Source organism: Canis lupus, chromosome 23 (genome assembly GCF_048164855.1).
Source record: "Canis lupus baileyi chromosome 23, mCanLup2.hap1, whole genome shotgun sequence".
Taxonomy (NCBI): domain Eukaryota; kingdom Metazoa; phylum Chordata; class Mammalia; order Carnivora; family Canidae; genus Canis; species Canis lupus.
The window spans coordinates 3495505-3515663 of record NC_132860.1 but is presented as its reverse complement, the minus strand read 5'-3'; the positions used below and the strand labels follow the sequence as shown (position 1 = coordinate 3515663).

Genomic DNA, 20159 nt, shown 5'->3' with positions numbered 1-20159 from the left:
GCATGTCACTTTCTAAGAAGTCTTGAAATACTTACTTGGGACTTATTACAAGGTGATAACAGGGGAACTTTTGCCATTTACTCTGTCCAATTTCTTCTTGCTTGGATTGTACCTATTCATGGGGCACAGAATCATGCAGAATTAAAACTGTGATAAATTTTAACCTACAAAATTAGTGAAGAATTTTATAAGAGGTGACATTCAGACATTTCACAGATATGGTAAATAATCAGATTTGTTTATTTATGGTTCAAATCAAACTTCATAAAATATTCTGAAACTCAATTTGGAAGTGTTTGTTTTCCTGTGAGCCTTAAAACCTTTTATACCCTCCACTTTTATCTTAATAAGATAATTGAAAAATGTGCAGAAACATTCCCTGAAGTATTACTTACAATTGTGGAAAATGGAAATACCTCCTATGTTCTACAGTAGAGGAGTAAATTAGAATACACCCTCGCAACAAAATATAATTTACAAAATGAATGGGTATAGGATTTCTTAATGATTTGGGGAAATAATAAATAATAAAATTTAAAGTTATATACATTATGATACATAATTTCTAACGGTACGAAATGCATAGAAGTGAAATAGGAATAAAATAGAGTATGCTAAAAATAACTGCTGATAGGTGCAATTGTAGGTACCTGTTATTTTATTCGTATTGAAAAAAATATCTGCGTTTAATAAATTCTAATTTGACTGCACGGGATACAAGGGAAGTATGACACTCAAGATGACCTAATTTCTGATATCAGAATTAAATTTCCCCCAAAATCTCCAAATGAATCTTAACTAATGAGGTGCCTCTATCCACCCCTCATCCTGTGATTTCACCATTGTTTCTAAAGAGTTGTAATTAAATTCATGGACAAACTAATTTCCTTGTAGATCTAAAAAAGAGGAAACCCTTGGAGTCTATCACAAAGTGTCCCATTTCTATGGATTTCAGCATTCAGGTTCTGTTCGGACAGAGTGAACATTGTGTTAAAACATCTATCTCTTGGGAATCCCTGAGTGGCTCAGCCATTGAGCGTCTGCCTTCAGCCCAGGGCGTGATCCTGGAGTCCCGGGATCGAGTCCCGCATCGGGATCCCTGCATAGAGCCTGCTTCTCCCTCTGCCTGTGTCTCTGCCTCTCTCTCCTCTGTGTCTCTCATGAATAAATAAATAAAATCTTTAAAAAAAAACAAAAAACATCTATCTCATCAGAAAGGCTGCATATCATCCCCCTGACCTCCTCTGGACTTTAAACAAAACAGTCGTTGGCCAGGGGTCTAGAAGATTTTGTTCCTTTTGTGCTATACCCAAGGAGGAATTTGACACAGTTTGCCCTAGATCCCCACAACGGCGCTTGTTATGAACGGTGAAGTGATGCCTTCAGTGAAAGAACAAGTTATGATATAGTGTCAGTCTACATGTTTGCTTTACTGCAAGTATTTGACATTCGAAATTCAAAGATTTTTCTTTTTACCAATTCACTTTCAAAATATGTTCATCTGCAGCAGTCTACAGGGAAAAATCTTACAAAGACAATGGCATACTTTTCATATATGAAGACAGTTTACAATGTCATACTTTTCATATAGCTCTTTTCACCATCATGTTGGATTTTACTAAGTTTTAAAAATTGAAGTTCTGTTTGGAGCACATTGATCTCCTTTCTGTCATTGCCTTACTCTTATCTTTTCAGGCAAATTTTGAGAAACTCAGTGATAGACTGATCAGTACTCTCATAAATTTAATTTTTCTAAAAATATATCCTGAACTTACTTCCTTTGTTGCTTTTTCTTAGAAATTCATTAAAAATAAAAAACAAAAACAAAAAACAAAACACTAACAGTTCCCTTGCCAGATTGTGAATGTTCCTGGTTGATATGAATTAGAGCTTAGGTCTCCAGGCTGTATGCCATGGTGTTCTGACCTGGGATGACTTTTGAAGATGTTCTCTTCAGATAGATGTTTTTTTTCTTTTTCTTTTTTAGGATGATATTCTTTTTTTTTTTCTTCCTTGTAGATTGCATTTGAAAGCACGGTGCTGATACATCTAAGGAAAGAAATATGAAAGCCCTGAAGTGTGTGCAATTACTCTTCTTGATATTGTGGCTGAAATTTCTTCTTTATAATGTGTTTTTTTATTTTTTTTAAGATTCATCTTTTTCTTGAGAGATAAAGAGTGCACACACGAGGGTGTGAGTGGGGGAGGGGCAGAGGGAGAGACTCCCAAGCAGACCCCCTGGCTGGGTGCGGAGCCTAACATGGGGCTCAATCCCACAGCCCTGAGATCAGGACCTGATCTGAAACCAAGAGTCCAGACATTTAACCAACTGTACCACTCAGGTGCCCCTCATAACATGTTTTTTTTTTTTAAATAATGTGTACATTTGCTGCATACTAAAACTTATGGAAAATGCCATTGAAATTCTCATGATTTAATAACATAAATACTAGGAAAGATGCAACATTTTCCAAAATGTATCAGAGGAATACTAGTTCCACAAGTTCTTAAGAGAAAGATATCCTGTGAGCAAATATGTTTCTGAATTTCTGAGTTAAACAGTAAGTTTATTTACTCTAGGAATTTTTAGAGAAGTGGTCCTCATTCTGCCTTTAGAATGCGTTACAGTCACCTGGGAGACTTAGTAAACATGAAGTTCCCTGGAGGCCTCTCCCCAGAGATTATGGCATCCTAATTCTGGGACAGAAGGTGTATAGATTTTTAACAAACATCCCACAGGATGCCGATGCAGATGGTAAAGAAATATTGTCTTAACAATTTTATTATTTTAATAATTTTGATCATTTTTATATATTCCAAGAGTTGGTTATACAAAGCACCCTTTCCATTTGATGGTGGGATTTTTTTTAATCTTAATATCTTTTATCTTTATCTTAATATGTTGGTGTTCTTGGGAAAACAGTTTGACAAATACTAGAACACAGAGTTTTCTTGGAACATTTTCCAGATCAGTTTAAATAATAGATGTAACATTAATTCCTTAGTAACTAACTTCTCATTTATTTCTAAGGAACACATGAAATTTGGCATAGCCATTGCCTCATAAAAAGAGAATGCTATACAAATATAAAGTGGCAAAGCTTTTCTATGATGGCCGATTCAGTTTCCAGTTGTCAACTGGTATCACATTTAAGAACATAAAATTAAAATATACAATAATAAAGACCTTAAATAGGAAAAACATATATCTCTTTCTAGGACAAGAGGTTTTAAAAGATTTATGCATAAAAAAACTTACACATGCTTGACTATCCCATATATTTATTCAGCATTGGAAACTACATATTAAATTTCACAAAGAAAAACTACAAATTTATTCAGAATAAGATATTAGTTATAACACTGCTTTGCCTGCAAACGGTTTCTCCTTACTGTATTAACATGATTCTTGAACATTTTATCTAAATCCTCTACTTAGATGTATGTGTAGAATTTTATATACCTAAATTTTCTAGCTATTGTCTTTTATGATTATCATTCCAAAGTAAATATGGCCTACATATTAGACTTGATGTTTCAAAACTACTCAAGAAAATTTCAGAGGGTTAAAATGCTTCAGGGATCCCTGGGTGGCGCAGCGGTTTGGCGCCTGCCTTTGGCCTGGGGCGCGATCCTGGAGACCCGGGATCGAATCCCACGTCAGGCTCCCGGTGCATGGAGCCTGCTGCTCCCTCTGCCTGTGTCTCTGCCTCTCTCTCTCTCTCACTGTGTGCCTATCATAAATAAATAAAAAAAAAAAAATTAAAATGCTTCAAATTTTCTTATGTTTTCCCTATCAGCAGGGACCTAGCACATGTCTTCCACATTCCAGAAATATTAAGTTCTGCTTTCATTATTTTTCTTTTAATTCAAAGGTGGTTCCTAATTCTTCTTACCCTTTTCATATTAAAAGAGTCAAACATATATTAAGATGTTTCAGTCATCCCCTAGTTTCTCAGTTTGAGTTCCTTTTTCTTCTATTTTTTTTTTTTTAAGATTTTATTTATTTATTCACGAGAGACAGAGAGAGAGAGGCAGAGACACAGGCAGAGGGAGAAGCAGGCTCCATGCAGGGAGCCTGATGCGGGACTCGATCCCGGGTCTCCAGGATCACGCCCTGGGCCGAAGGCAGGCGCTAAATCATTGAGCCCCTCTGGAATCCCCTCAGTTTGAGTTTCTTAATAAGATTTTTAAACTTTTCCCACAAATACTTTAAACATAGCAGATTGCGGGGGGGAAAGGGGCTGATATTTTTTAAATATTAAGAATAATCCATCACAACTGAGATAAAACTTAGACCAATTTTTAATGCAAAGGACACTTCACTCAAAAAGAAAACAACATGGAAACAGACAGGCAGCCCAACGTATGAAATAGGCCCAATCTCCTATGGAAGATGGTCCGTGATCTGTTACATAATGATGACTAGTGCAAGACAGTCTGTGTAGAGGAAATTCAGGAAGAAGATTGGTTTATATTCCAATGGGGATTGAATTCTATATGCATACAAATTCCTGTATATTTGAAAAATGAAGGGGAGGGATTTTTAAATGAGTTTAGCATAGACATGGCAAGCCTTAAGATTCCATATTTGAATTTAGTATTGAGGTATGGCAGGGACAACTGAAAAAAATATCTTTTTTAGCAATATGACTAGTGTTTGCAGTGAAATATGGTAGTTCAGAAGGTTTTCAAGGTTTCTCAGCAATTAATAACACAGTTAGGACCAAATATTGATTGTCTAAACTCAGCTCTGCTTTCTAGATGCCACACAGGGAGGAATTTACTGATCCTCTGGAACGGGTTTTGATGGGTGGGGATAAAAAAGGCATTTTAGAAGAGACTATGAGATTTCTGAGCTCCAAAATGAGGACATGGTAAGAATCTTTTGGGAGGTGAATTAACCTCTGTCACAAATTTTTAGATTCTCCAAAATCAGACATGCTACACACCTGCTTAAAACATTCAATGTTTTTCATCCATTGTTTTTCATCTAAAACCTTAGAGTCAGTGGTATGACCCTTCATTATCTGTGCCATGTTCATCATCCCTGCCAGCTCTTTTATATCTATTTTCAACTTGCAATTCGTACTCCAGAGAGCACCAAAGTGGCTGCAGTTTCCTGAATCTTAAAATACTTGATGTTGCTCCATAACCATTTCATGTGCCACTACTTCTGTCAAGAATACCATGTCCCAAGTACCTTATTCAGAGGACGACTCCCACTCATGCTTCAAGATTCAACACAGATAACACATTGCTCTGGGAAGGTTTTCCTGACTCCTTTCTCCTTCTAGAAAAACTAATCGAGATCCCTTCCTAGGTACTTCCATAGCACTCTCTGTTTTTCCTGCATCATCACATTTTATTATAACTCTCACTTTTCTCCTCAACTGTAAAGCAAGTTATTTTTTCCCTAAATTTTTAATAGTTATACCTTAACAGAGCTTGCAAAATAATAAATATTTATTACATATGTCTTTAGATGGATAGAAATATAAATAAATGGATGGATGGATAGATGGATGGATGACTTCATATAACATATAAGCAAATAATCCAGTTAATATGCATTGTGTAGCAGAAGGCCAACAAAAAATGGAATTAAAAATCAAATATTCAAAAGTGTTCTATTGACTTATCCAGGTTTTTTGTTATTAGCAACTTAAAGTCTGAAATTAAGACAATGTACATCTAGAATTCTTACTATTACATTGACTTACTTCATGTCTTTCATGGATGTGTGGAAGTTAGAGGGTTAATATACTCACTATGATCAAATGTTGTCACTCACTGATTTCTCTTTTTCTCAAGTGACTCTCTTCAACTGTTTCTATTATTTTTCAGGAAAAAATGCTACTACACTGACCGGAGGAGCAAATCAATGGGCAGGTCAGTGGGTGATGTGTAATTTGTTTACAACCGATTTGACATTTGGGAAAAAGAAAAAAGAAAACATTCAATTACCCATATCAGCAGTTATAAATTTTAGGATGAAAAACTTTGTTGGTTTCTTCAAAGATTTCCAAGATGACTTATGCCAAATTTAACAATGTGAAAATCAGATAATCTCTTTTTTTTTTTTTTATTTACCATTTCAATTCCTACAATCCTCTTTTGATATAATGTTGTGACAGGAAGATTTTAATTGCAAGTTAGCATCTTAGGAAAGATTTTAATTTATAAAATAGTTATAAAACCAGGATTGATGAGCAGATGAGGACCCCCTAGAATAAAAGGAGAACAGACACAGCAAAACCCCTCTGGATCATTCCGTGTAAATCTCTCCTTTGACAGAGGAGGTCAAGGAAAGGCCAGCATCCAGAGTGATGAAGTGGTTTACCAAGGCCACACAGCATCTTTTGAATCCCAAGCCTACTCTTAGGTCACCAGCTGAGCTGCCTCTCTTTTCCGAATATTGAAAAGAAGCTGTTTTTCAAGAGCTTCATCCCAAAACTTCTCTTTACCTGTTGTGGTAACAGTAGCTGTGACAAAGGAATCAATCAAGCCAGAACCCTGAGACAGAAAAGACTCTCCCACCTGAATCACCTTGGCCCTGTTTCACTGAGGAAAATGAGCTTCCATTTAATGGACACTAAAAACAAAAAGGCTTCTATTTTTCTGCTCATTTCAAAAGAATTAATTAACAAAAGCAAAATATGATGGCGTGTACCCTACTGAATAATTCTGCAAGATGTTACCAGTCAGAAGGACACAAAACTAGAATCATGTAGTATGAACCTCAGAACATTTTAGGAAAGGATTTTATAAATCCAGTTCCTTACCACAGAGAGTGGCTGAATATAATTAGGAACTTTAGAATAGGAAAAAATTTGATTTTAAGAGAAGAGAATGTTGGTCTCTCTTAAACATTAAATTTAGATGTGGTAGGAACAGGTGACAAGAAAAGTAAATAATGGAGGGAAAACTTGAAATTAGAATTAATGCGAAAGAAATGAGTTCTTAAAAGTCATTGGGACAGATAATATATGAATTTATAACTGCAGAGGGTTCTGTTTGTTTTTCTCTGCATGTACCTGCATCATGTTTGATGGCATCGACAGAATGTCAGTGGGGTAGGTTCAGTGTGCTCCATAGAATGAGTGAGATTTTGCTACTGTAGAATTAGTGGGTTTTCTGATAAACAAGCATCTTTCTTCCAGAGACTTGTAGAGGGATAAGATCCTATAGACTAAAATAGCAAGAAATTTCTACATAATATTATGTAATCGCTTTAGAGTGCGCTTGTGTTTAGAATGCATGATAAACGTGTACATTAAATTGCAAAGAAAACACTTTTAATTTTTTCTATTTTGATCAAACTTAAACTAGAGAACTAAACACTATATTATGTATCATAATGTTTTACTATCTTTGATGTTTATTATTTTTTCTGTTTACTTTCATGAAATGAAAATTCAATTATATGTTCCAAATAATCACTAAAATACCTGAAACGTTACTACAGCCTACCTCTTTACAGTTTACTTACGACAAATAGTTTTCTTTGGTCCTTGACTTTTTGGATGCAAACGGGAAGGGTAGCAAATAAATAGGAAGGGTATTTATAAAAGTATATGACATCATGAGCTGAGAAGAATGTCACGTTGTTTGCTTGAGTTTAGTTTCAATTAAGGAAATGCTTGGTTTTGATTTCCTTTTTTCTTTTTTTTTTTTTTTTAATTTTAACTTTGGAAAAAAGTTTAACTGTCTCCTCCTCCCCGTGTGTGTGTGTGTGTGTGTGTGGTGATGATCATCATTATAAAATTTTAAAACCTCATTTGTAGACAATTGGCAAGAGAGAAATGAAAGTCACTTGTGTGCACTTAGATTTTCCCTGTGCTTTTCCTCTCTTGAGGTGGGAAAGATGATTTGTGCATGGGTGTTTCGACCAGTAAACATTAGGTGTTGTAAGGTACAGGCAATTCTCCAGCTGTTGAAGATGGTCATTTCTCCGGGCAGCTGTCGTTCTACTCCTGCTGCTGTCTATCATTTGTTGACAAAGCACTTTCACGTTCAGTTTTCCAATCATCCTCAAAATGACCCTCCAGGGCAGCAGAACACAGAATAACCGGTTTTGCTGACCGGGGAGAACCAGTGACTGTTGGCACCACTGTCTACTGGCCTCTTGCCTCATCCGCAGTATTTCACAGCAGCTTGGGTGGAGCTTGAGCCCTGACCACGTTCTTTTGGCTCTCCTCTCCAAGTTTCCTTTCAATTTCCATGGAATTCTCTGCTTTCCCTTGATTTTGCCCCAGCAGCGTAAAGCTCCATTAGAAGTCATCTTCACAGTATGTCATGAAATCTTGAGTCCACCAGATGGCCAAGGTGACAAGGATTTGCTGGAGTGTGGATCATGCATTAGGTTGTGTTGGTGACATGTTGGTGATACTGGTAGTAGACGGAGTAGCAATACTCTCTTTCCTTACGATTATTGTAAACCTTACTGAGTGCTCGCTGGGTGCTGAGCACTGTGGAGTCAGGCATTCCGTATATAGTTCTCAAAATAATCCCTTCCTTTAAGAGCTGAGAACATCGAATAAGAACCAAGGAAATTGAGTAATAACCCAGAACTTTGCATCCCATGATTCAAATCCAGGCCTGACCACATTTCACTATCAGAATCCTCTACTTCTCTGTAGAAAGTCCATATGAAAAAATCTAAATTATAAAATGTTTATTTCTGTAAAAAATCAGTGATGATCCGAAGCCCCTTTTACTGTTTAAATGTTCTTAAAATTTACCTCCGCTTCTAGGATGTTTGTACTAGTAGGTCAGCATTTCCTAAGTGCAGTCAAAAACATATCCTTTCATTTGATCCTTCTGGCACCTAGTAAGGTAAGACAGAATCATGTCCTCTTTCTAGAGATAAGGAACCTAAAGCTCAACGATTGAAAATGTTTGCCTCGATTTCAGTAACTGGCAAATTCAGTCTTGGAAGACTCCTCCTCCACCTCCTACCCCAGTGTTTTCCTCCCTGTGCCAAGTTTGAAAAGCAGGAGTGATGGCTAGCTCATCCATTCAGCGATTCATAAACATCTATACACTATCACTGAAATACGGAGATACTCTGTGATTTCTTCAGAGGTTTTTGTTATCATGAGAAGAAGCAAAATGAACACCTCAGATATTGCTGATTTATTATTTTAGGCTAGAAAGAAATGCTTGGGTCCCTCTAAAACCAAAAATGACTTGGCGTCTATTTAATAACCCATCCGGCAAAGGAAAGGTCCAGACTCTCCACATGCTAAACTGCCCGTCAGGAATTGATTATTATTTCAAGTTATGCATAGTAATTTTAGCATAATAGACTCAAGTGGAATAATTCCCAAGAGACACTATTAGCGGCCTGCACATTGCTCCACTAAATTTTTTAAAGTTTAAACAGAGTTGACCAAACAGACATGAAGATGCATTGTACTTGCCTAGGAAACTTTCTTATTCTGCTACTTTCATTCTTACTACTGCAGAAGAGGCCCAAATGGACAAAGATGGAATCTCATGAATGGCGTGTAAATATTGCAGTTTGGAGGGTTTTTTTTTTTTAAGTAAAAATGCAATTATAATTACAGTTACTCAGAATTAAGTTTTCAGAATCAATCTCTTTCGTTTACTTGTTTTTCTTTGTAAAGTAAATATGATTCCAATCGGTATATACACTTAAGAACTGGGTTATGACCATAATCTAAAGCTGAGACCAAGGTATCATGATATAAGATTTCCTGAAACAGTATCTTACTGTCATGTGCGTGGTGTCTGTACTAAACCCATCACTCAAAGTGCAGCCAGTGGATAGCAGCGCGGACATCCCTAGGAGCTGGTTAGAAATGCAGACTCTCAAGCCCCGCCCTCGGCCAACTGAATTAGCTTTTTAACCAGATCTTCAGATGATTCATGTGCCCATCAGATTCTTAAAAGTACTGCAAAGACTCTCTGCCTCTGTTTGTTAATAATCAAGTTTAAAATAAGACACCGAGGGCGCCAGGGTGGCTCAGTCGGTTCAGCGTCTGACTCTTGATTTCCGCTCAGGTCGTGACCTCGGGGTCCTGAGATGGAGCCTTGCCTGGAGCCTGCGTGGGGTGCTCTCCCTCCCTTTTCCTCTCCCTCTCCCCGCCTTTTAAAAAATAATCTTTAAAAAATAAGACACCAACTTACAAGTCTCTAACAAAGTCAGTGTGTTTTTGTTGTTTTTTTGTTTTGTTTTGGGAGTGAGGAAACAGAGGCAAGAAGCTCAATAATATGTGTCACTTTGCACAGCCACTGTGGTGCCAAGCTGCCTCTGAACCTAGTTTTGCTTGACGCCAGGAGCCTTGGTGTTCCCATTGCAGCTGGGGCTCGCAGACCTGTTGAATAAGTGTGTAGTAGACATTCATTTCCTTTTGGTGTCCACTTGTAGAGCCACAGGGCTGTAGAGTTTTCAGGGAATCAGGGAATAATCTATAGCTACGTCTATAGGTATAAATACAGCCATGTGTGCACTCCCAACTTTGACCAGTGTGTCATACTGCTCTCATCGTTGGGTTCTTTCCTACCACCCTCTGTGTGCATGATGATCCTTCCACATGTTCTGCAAGGCTTTTCTCATAAGGATGACCTAGTTGCACTGGAAGAGCTTTCACAACCGCAGGGTTCGGTTTGTTTTGGAATTCATTCCCTTTGTGGTGTGGGAACAGGAGCAATGCTTGTGCATGGGTGTGTGTGGGGGGGTGTGTCCTTTTGGAGCTCAGTTTACCGAACAGTAATGGAAGGTAGGCATTGCTCTGGAATGCAGCCTCACCTGGTTCATGTGACTTTGTTCCAGTGTACAAAATTATTTTAGAAGGATAAAGAAATGGATGGCCCAGAACCCAATGGTTCTTGACAAGTCGGCTTTTCCAAACCTGCAGGAGTCAGACTGCTATACCGGCCCCTTCAGCCGGGCCCGGATTCACCAGTAAGTTCATGTTCCTTTTTCTCCCACTGCTGGACGTGGTACTTTTCATTATCTAGGAGTTATTCATAGAATAAAGATACGTTGGAGCAGTTCCATCGTTTGCCAAATAAGTCAGAGAATGTATCATTTCATTAATTTTTTTGCACTTTGTTTATGAACAGTACTCAGTGAGCATTATTAATTCCTTATCAGATGATTTAGCAACAGTCAAAAAAATGAATAATGAATTGTAAACTCATGGGCTAATAGCCTAGAGTCCCAATTCTTTCAAAATAATTACAATGGTGCTAAATTACTCAGTTAAAGTAACAATAATGATAATAATAACAGGATTACTATTAAATAACATGGATGAATGATGGATTGTCCTAATTAATAAATGATTATACGTAATTACATTTAATTAATATGTATTTATTATTTTAATCCACTTAAGTCTAATTGTATTAAACTAAGGTAAATGAGACATTTTTTAGAGACTTGTTGCATAGCTAACTATCCAATTATATACCAACATATTTCTCTCTATTCCTTTATTCATTCAACTAGCATTTCTTGAGTTTCTACATAAACTGTCAGAAGTTGAGTGAGTCCATGACACTTCCATTTTTTTGAGGATCCCAGCAAATTACAAAGTAAATGCTGAAACAGACCCTCTCTTTGCTGTCAAGATCACCCTCTTGCTCTTTATTCATTGGCTCTCATATGCAGTTCCTCTTTGTGCCTCTTCCTACATGGCGGCAGGACAGGGCATGAAGGGGAAGGGAGCTCTTGCTCACTGCTGAAGTTCCCAGGGCAAGATGAGTTAGCTTGGAAGGTGTGGTATGGGCAAATGACATCAATTTTTAGTGTGTCCTATTTGGAACTACTTTGCTTGAGGTAGTACAAAATTTATGGGAGGCAACTGACAATCTAATGCTGTCCCTGTTTTATCCCAAACAAGAAATATGAGGACATCTAGGCCTCCTTATAAACTGAAAGATTTGTCAATTAATATTTGATAATACCTGTATTATTTATAAATGTATTTTGTCTCAGCCAATTGATTTTTTTTTAAGACGATGGTTTGTCTTTTGACTTACTCTACTTCTCACACATTCGTTTTAATGGAGAAAATAGATGGATGACTACCTAGAAACTTCTGACTTTTGCTGGACTCTGTGCTCTGCTTTGAATATTAAAACGAATCCCCTTATCTTAACAGCTTCATAATAAACAATAAGGACACGTTCTTCAGCAATGCTACTCGAAGCAGGATAGTCTATCACATGCTACAGCACACCAAATATGAAAATGGAATATCAAAAGTGGGTAAGAACACTAATTAAAAATAGAAGGTAGAATTTGTTGTTACTAATAATATCCAGAAATATTTATTTTAACATCTGAAGCTTTGCCTTCGTGCATTAACTATGAAGGTATAATGCATTGAACACAAACTCTAAACATTCTATTTTTCAACCTTTCAATAAAGCAAAACTAAATACAACAACAGCAACAACAAAGGCTTTTTCAAGGGTGTTTAGCCCTATGTATCAAATGTGAGAAGTGCTAACACTTTGGAATAGAAATTTTATTTCTTGAAATTTATCTCCAAGAAATAATCAGATTTTTGAATAACACTAAATGTAGAAGTTTGTACATAGGGGCTTTGTTTATAAACAAAGATTAGAATGAAATCTAATTTCATCCATCACTAGGAACTAGCAAATATGTTAGGCTGCTTCTCCATAAATGCATCCATTTAAAATTATGTTATTAATTCACTCTTAACTCAGATTTACCAAACATCTGTTATATGCTGCATATCACAAAAAGTGTATGACACAGACCCCTTACTTGTGGAGATTAAAAATTAGTGATTAGTTCTCCATTTATTGACTTTGAAAGACACCACAATGCATAATCAAGTGAAAAAAGGAACAGGAAAAAAAAAAAAACAGATTAAAAACTGTAAGTCCAATGTAATCCCATTTCCTAAACGTACATTCATAAAAAGAAAAAAATCTAGAATATATATGAAACTTTTTAGAAATTACCTCCAGAATGTGAAATAACACCCAATTTTAACTTTCTAAATTTCTGTGTTGTTTAAATGTATTGTGGTATGCTACTACATGTATACTGCAAAAGAAAATTGAGACAATTTCATCTAAAAAAAATTAAATAAAATTGCAAAGTTTACATACTGCAGAGCAGGAAAAGACTGGTAACAAACTGTTTTTTTAATTATTAGGGTGAAAAATACAAGATAGTGAAGAGATCAGATGTTAGTTATGTCCTAAAGTTCTTACAAATAAAATAGCCACTGAGAACTTGTACCAATCTCTACTGAATTGAATTAAAATATAGTGCCACAGAAGTCAAATGAACTATGTTTCAAGCCAGCCATTATTTTTTAAAGAGGAAAGTTCAGACTTTGGTTCTTCTTTGATGAACAATTCATTTATTACTGAGAAGTCAAAATTGTTAATTTGGATACTAAACCCTTACCAAAAAATTTGACACTTAATTTTCCAATAAATAATAAAAATAGAGAAATCCAGAATATAAATTAAAAATGTAAAAAAAAATAAATAAAAAAATAAAATAAAATAAATTAAAAATGTGTCCAAGTGATACTGTTATGTGCTTACATAGTATTTAAAAATAAAAATATGACATTTCAAATGATTATACAGATATTATGCCTTTTGTGGAACATACAGTAAACACAGAAGAGTATAAAAATAAAATTAAAAACCCCAAAACTCAGTTGTCACTCTCACAAATTAATACTGAATATATATATATATATATACATATATATATATAGTAAGCCTATATATAGTAAGCCTGCATGATTCTAATAATAATATGTGTATATATATGTTGAATATGATGTAAAGCACATTATTAAAATCATTTAATTTTTACAATTTTCTGTCCTTTTTAAGAAGTATTTATGAGTATTTTCTCAAGCCCTTTGGTATGTCTGTAAACATTTTAAGTAGCTGTACAAAATTCTATTATAGACATTCATCAAATTGCAGTTATTTACCAAGTACCTAATATAATTGATGGCACCATAGTAATTAAATGATTCCCCAATTTGGGGCATACAATTATTTCTCAGTCTTCACTAATATAAATAATGCTGTAACAAAAATTATTCTCTAAAAGCTTCCCAATATCTAATCTTATCAGGACATTATGAGAATGTCCATTTCACTACACTCTGAGCTGGAGGAGATTTTAAGACGTGTCACATATTGCTATTTATGTCTCCTTGGCTCCGTTTTAATTAAAGACTCCTTAAAACTAGTATCTTTTTGAGACATTTTTATGGGCATAGAATTCCTCTGCTTTTTTTTTTTTTTTTTTTTTTTTTTGACCAAATGTCACTGTTTCAAGGTAGAAAAAATATTTTTGTTCCAGGTTCATGTGAACCCAAATATTAAAATGCCTCATATTCCAAGATATGGCAAAGTGCCATATGTTGGCACCTTGCAAACCTCCCTGCAAATCTCCATTGATTAGTGTTGTAAGGACACAAACAGACTCTTTATTATCAATCTCGCTCATCACCCACCGCCCTCAGGGGTGGTGTGGCTATGGATGGTATCTGGGTTATTTTAAGGTTTTAGATGAATCTGTTGTCCCAGGTATATATATGTTGCTACAGAGGGAAGTCTTCATTTGAACTGACCCAGGAACTGTTTTTTGTTTCTCTTCCCAGGTATCTGTAAACTTATAAACAATGGCTCATATATCGCAGCTTTTCCCCCACATGAGGTAATTTTGAAATAGTTTCCATTAAAAAAAAAAAGTTTCTCATGCTCATCACTGATCTTTTTAAATTTATTTTAAGTCTGGCTATCCTCTCTTAGGATGACTCCATCAGTGGGTGGCCTTGGGCCTTTCTGAGACCCCATTATGATCTCTGGCTGCACACTGGCTCCAGTGCTCCAGAACCCTTGTGCAATTTTTCCCTTATGGGGAGTCCCAGCCCTGGAGGGAACTCAGGGACATGGCTCAGCCACTATGACCACTGCCACCCTCTGCTCCAACACCAGAGTTCCATGCTTGACTCAGCTTCAGGCCCACACCACTCCCAAACAGGATAGAGACTGGTTTGTGCCTATGACTTTGGGATACCTGAAAGTCTAAGACCAACCCACAACCAAAACCTACACCCCATTATTTACTTGATTCCCTGCCAGGCTATTACCTGGCTACCCATTTTAGGTAAAAATACCTGCTCCAAGCTGTGATGAGCTCTGCCTACAGAGTCATGAATGACATTTGAATCAGTTTTGAACATCCTCTCTCAACACACACACACACACTCACACACACAGTATTCTTTTTAAGGCAATTTTGTATTTTAAAATAAGAATGGGGTTTAAGGCAGTCTGAGGTCTGCAATCTCAGAACCTATCGCTTCTATTTATAAAGGCTGAGGACTCACAGGTTTCCTATACCTGGGGAATTCACAGTCTAGTAAAACTCATAAAGGATAAAATGCATTGAGCACTTCCTATTTGACACTGAGCTAAGGGTTTTATATGGATTATCTCATTTAATCCTTAGAACAATCCTTTGAGGTAGACAATAAGAATAGCTCTGTTTTATAGCTACATCCTTGAGGGCACAGAAAAGTGAGGTATCAAAGGCACAGATTTGAGCCCAGGAAGCCAGACCCCAATGCATCAATTCATTGTGGTCCTTACTTACAGTAGGAATAGGAATAATAGTAAGGGGTGGAAAGTGTGAAGAATATCTTATCTAAAGTAAGGTGTAAGGATTCTAGGATTTAAAAACCTGACTAGCACTTGTGACTTAGACCTCTGATACTTTTTGATTGAACATTTACTTTCTTCTTGAGCTTCTATAAATAAAATAAATATTTTCTGGGACTGAGTCATTTCTTAAAGTAGAATAATACTCTTAATTTCTGAATTAAGGATTACAACTATTTCTATCAGTGATAGCGAAGACATAGTGTTTATTAAAAAACCTTAGGTTACAAAAGGTAGAATCTAAATTCTAGTTTAAGTGAAGGGGATCTCACTGGTTTATTTATTTTTAAATATTTTATTTATTAAAAAATATTTATTTATTCACAAGAGACAGAGACAGAAAGAGAGGCAGAGACACAGGCAGAGGGAGAAGCAGGCTCCATGCAGGGAGCCCGATGTAGGACTCGATCCCGGGACTCCAGGATCACGCCCTGGGCCGAAGGCAGACGCTAAACCGCTGAGCCACCCGGGCATCCCAATCTCACTGATTTAAAAAAAAAAGGACTTTAAGAAAAGACTTTTAAGGAATTATCAGAACATTTTCAATGAAAAAGTGTTATATAAAAACATTTACCACATCATTCCAATGATGAGCCTAAGTTTACAATTTCTGAAGCTTTCAGTAAGCTGTTAAATTGTTCTCTAAGGAAAAAAAAATAGTAAAAGCAATTCTTATGTAGTTCAAATTTGCTAAGGGAATATATATCAATTTATCTTACGTTGTGTGTTTCAGGGAGCCTACAAGAGTAGCCAGCCCATCAAAACACATGGACCTCAAAACAACAGACATCTGTTATATGAGCGCTGGGCACGCTGGGGAATGTGGTATAAGCATCAGCCCCTGGATTTAATCAGGTAAGGTGGGTGGATCGATAATGGAAGGTAGATCATTCTGTGCTGTTGTCATTTTCCTAGATTTAGAATTATTTCACCTGCCCACCAGATCATCTGTATCAGTCAGGATGCAGTCAGGGGAAAAAGAAGCCACTGTAGGTCTTTTCAATAAAAGACACTTAACTTAGTTTAAGACACTTTTTGGTTATAAAGGGAATGGAAAAGCTGAGAAACCAGACAGGAATGGAGAGGCAAGCAGAGATTAACAACAGCAGAAAATTGCTAACCGGGCAGCACGGGTGGCTCAGCGGTTTAGAGCCGCCTTCAGCCCGGGGCCTGATTCTGGAGACACGGGATTGAGTCCTGCATCGGGCTCCCTGCATGGGGCCTGCTTCTCGCTCTGCCTGTGTCTCAGCCTCTGTGTGTGTGTGTGTGTGCCTCTCATGAATAAATAAATAAAATCTTTTAAAAAAAGAAGAAGATTGCTAACCACCCTGGGGTTAGAAGGAAAATGAGATGAAGCATATTTCAGAGCCCACTAGCGGGGCCATTGGGCGGGAGCTATGCCGTCCATGACGGAGACTGTCTGCAAAGAAGTGAATGTGTTGGAGAAGGCATGACCCCTTCTCCCTGAGGATGGCCAACAGAGCAGGAAGGATCTTGGCTCTTTCCCTTCCTTCCACCTGTGAGTCTGCCAATACCTCCTGACCCAACTTACCCAAGAGCAATGGAACATGGAACCTGTGTAATCTACTTACTTCCCTGTGAAAGAAAAAAAAAAAAATAGGGAAAGGCAGAAAATGGATCTGAGAGGCAAAGAAGAACATGACCAACATGGCATCGATGCATGCATTTTTCTTTCAACCAATAATTTAGAAGTATCTATTCTATTCCAGGAAGCATATTTCTACTGAGTAACTGCTCTCAAGTTGAATTAGTCTCCAGATACTGTTACATTCATGATTTATTTCATTTTGATGGAGAATAATTTGTTTTTTTTAAATATCAGGAAATATATATTAAAAAGGTTTTAATTGAGTTTCTAGCTAGCAACAAATGTTCTTAGAATGAATGAAAAAAGAGCACTCATAAATTTATATATGTTGATATTTGGAGCTGTTTATGAAATATAAATATCAAGAATAACCTCATAACTGTATCAGCTGTTGTCCCAGCAGGAAACTGATAGAGTAAAAGGGGTATCTGAAGAAAATGCAATAAAAGAACTAGATACAGAAGTGTACATAGTATCAAGGGAGCATGTGCATGAAGATGGTGACGCTTCCAGACAAGAGCAAAAGTTGGCTGCTCTTGTCAAACCTCAGCCTGGAGGAACGAGGAGAGAGAGCCGTTGGTGGAACCTGTGAAAAACAGAAGTGGGGGTGCCTGGCGTGGGGAAAGCAGCTACGGCCAGACCATGCTTGCTCCAAGAAGGGGAAAGTCAGGATAACCGAGACGCTGATACCTCTTTAGTCCCGCTCTGCCATCTCCTGCTGGTGCCTTCATTTGGCCAGAGAGCCCTCAGGAAACCAGAGGAAGGGAGGAGCACACGTGATACAGTCCATGAAAGTGAGCCTCCTGGGGCGCGTAGCAGGCAGGAAAAAGGTGGAACATGATCCCGATGCACAAATCCTAATAATCAGCACCAAACCGCTTTTGTTTCTGACATTAAGTCCTTGGGCCTAACCGAAATCTAGATGCTTTGATTCTAATTCCGTCAACCACAACAAATTATCAGATTCTTATATATGCAGGTGAAAGAATTGTTGGTTTTCAGTTTTATTTTTAGGTTTTTTTTTTTTTTTTTTTTTTTTTTTGAGAGAGAGAGAGACTGAGCAGTGGGGAGGGGCAGAGGGAGGAGAGTGAGAATCTCAAGCAGCCTCTACGTCCCCAGCATGGAGCCCACAGTGGGGCTTGACCTCACAACCCTGAAATCATGACCTGAGCTGAAATCAAGAGTTAGGTACTTAACTAGCTGAGCCATCCAGGCACCCCATTAATTTGAGGGATTTTTTTTTTTTTTAAGAGAGAGAGAGAAGAGAGAACTATGATATGTGAACACAGTGAGATGTGCTAGTTCACAGAACCGTATTTATTGTTAGGAACTGAAATGAAGTTGGTATTTTCAGGCAAGCATTTCAGTGTCGATAATTCTCATATCTATTGGACACGTTGCTTATTGCTGCCTCAGGTAATTTCAGCAAGCAACCTTTATTTTTAATCAGTAGGGTTATTTGGCTACCAATTGTTTGGCTATTGACATAGTGGGGAAATTTTACTTATGAGAACCATGTATTTTGTAATCAAGTGGCTAAGAAGACAGGGAGGGGATCAAGGGCCTAGCCAAGGTGGAGGCCTGAGAAGAGTAAACATAGATGGCCCTTCAACGAGTTCCTACTCTAGGAACCTGCTTGTTACTGAAATATAAAACAGATAAAAAGAGAACAGCTCGAGGTGCAGTGAGGTAAAGAGTGACGTCAGCAGCAGTCCTATTTCTCCTCGCCTCAGCATGTTTTTTGAGACTCCTCTGGAGATCCTAGAAAATTGTGAAAACCGATGCTCCAGGTCAAGGGGGTTTTCATCAGCTTCTGTGCTTCTCCCTTCCCTTCTGAGCCAGAACTGAAGTCTCTTGTAACTTGGGTGATTAAACTACTGTCAAGTAATACTGTGGTTCCTCTTAACCTTCAACAATGTGTAATTTAAAATCTCAGTTTAGTGCTGCCTGTTTAAAGGGGGTTGTCTGCACAGTCCTCTGTAGTCATTGTTATGAAGACATTCCATTATGTTAGTAATATATGCTAAACAGAGGAACACTTGTTTAAAGAAACAATCGGCTTTATTGCAATACCTGTGAATACGATAAGCTTTTGTCTCAACTAGGACAGTATTATCATCGTATGGGCAGTGACTGGTCTACCGCTCTGTGTCTCCTAGGAGAAATCAATGAAAAAAAATAAATAAATAACTTAGATAACTGGAAGATGACTCTGTTTATACCTGGTAGAGAGTGTGCACAACTTTCATTGACTCGATATGGAGAGTGACTTAGTGAAAGAATGATTTTTTTTTTTTTTTTAAGATTGATTTTCAGAAAGAGAAAAAAAAAAAAAATACCAAGAGAATTTTCTTCCTGGTAAGAATCACTGCACGGTGCAGTATTCCTAAGTGAACTGTAAAACATCAATTTTTAAAACAATCCCTGGGACAAAACTGTGTTAAGTAACCATTTTTCCAACATGGGGACCAAACAGTCCTAGAGAATTCAAGAAATTATTATTCCTTACCAGAATTTTATAAACTGTGTGGCAGTTGATGCTGTCAGTAGACGTGATGAAGAAGTAGCAACTGAATAGTCATTAGAATTCTTACTCATCCTCCATTTCCGCATAAACTACTCTTATCAGCTCAAAGGTAATAAAATACATTCATTTCCTTAGCTTGTCTACGGCCATACCACCCTGAACGCGCCCGATCTCATCATTTCCTTAGCTTCATTCGTTACTCCCTGTGATGAGTGTTAGTGAAGAAGACACAGGTCCACTTCCAGGCACTTGCAGTCTTTTGGGGAGAGAGAGGAATAGAAGAGTGGCAGATTAATTGTCATAAATTGT

At 37.2% G+C, this 20159-nt stretch overlaps 1 protein-coding gene across 6 annotated transcripts in view; it reads left to right on the top strand.

The window, feature by feature from the left end:
- Positions 1-20159, top strand: part of ANO3 (anoctamin 3) — a 372668-nt gene that overhangs the window by 272694 nt on the left and 79815 nt on the right. For 5 of the 6 annotated variants that reach the window (XM_072793740.1, XM_072793739.1, XM_072793738.1 and 2 more), the window contains 5 exons: positions 5848-5892; positions 10802-10933; positions 12138-12244; positions 14652-14707; positions 16448-16569. In XM_072793740.1, coding sequence (XP_072649841.1) covers positions 5848-5892; positions 10802-10933; positions 12138-12244; positions 14652-14707; positions 16448-16569 — 462 coding nt within the window. The remainder of the gene's footprint in view (positions 1-5847; positions 5893-10801; positions 10934-12137; positions 12245-14651; positions 14708-16447; positions 16570-20159) is intronic. The other variant, XM_072793741.1, reaches the window with a different exon arrangement.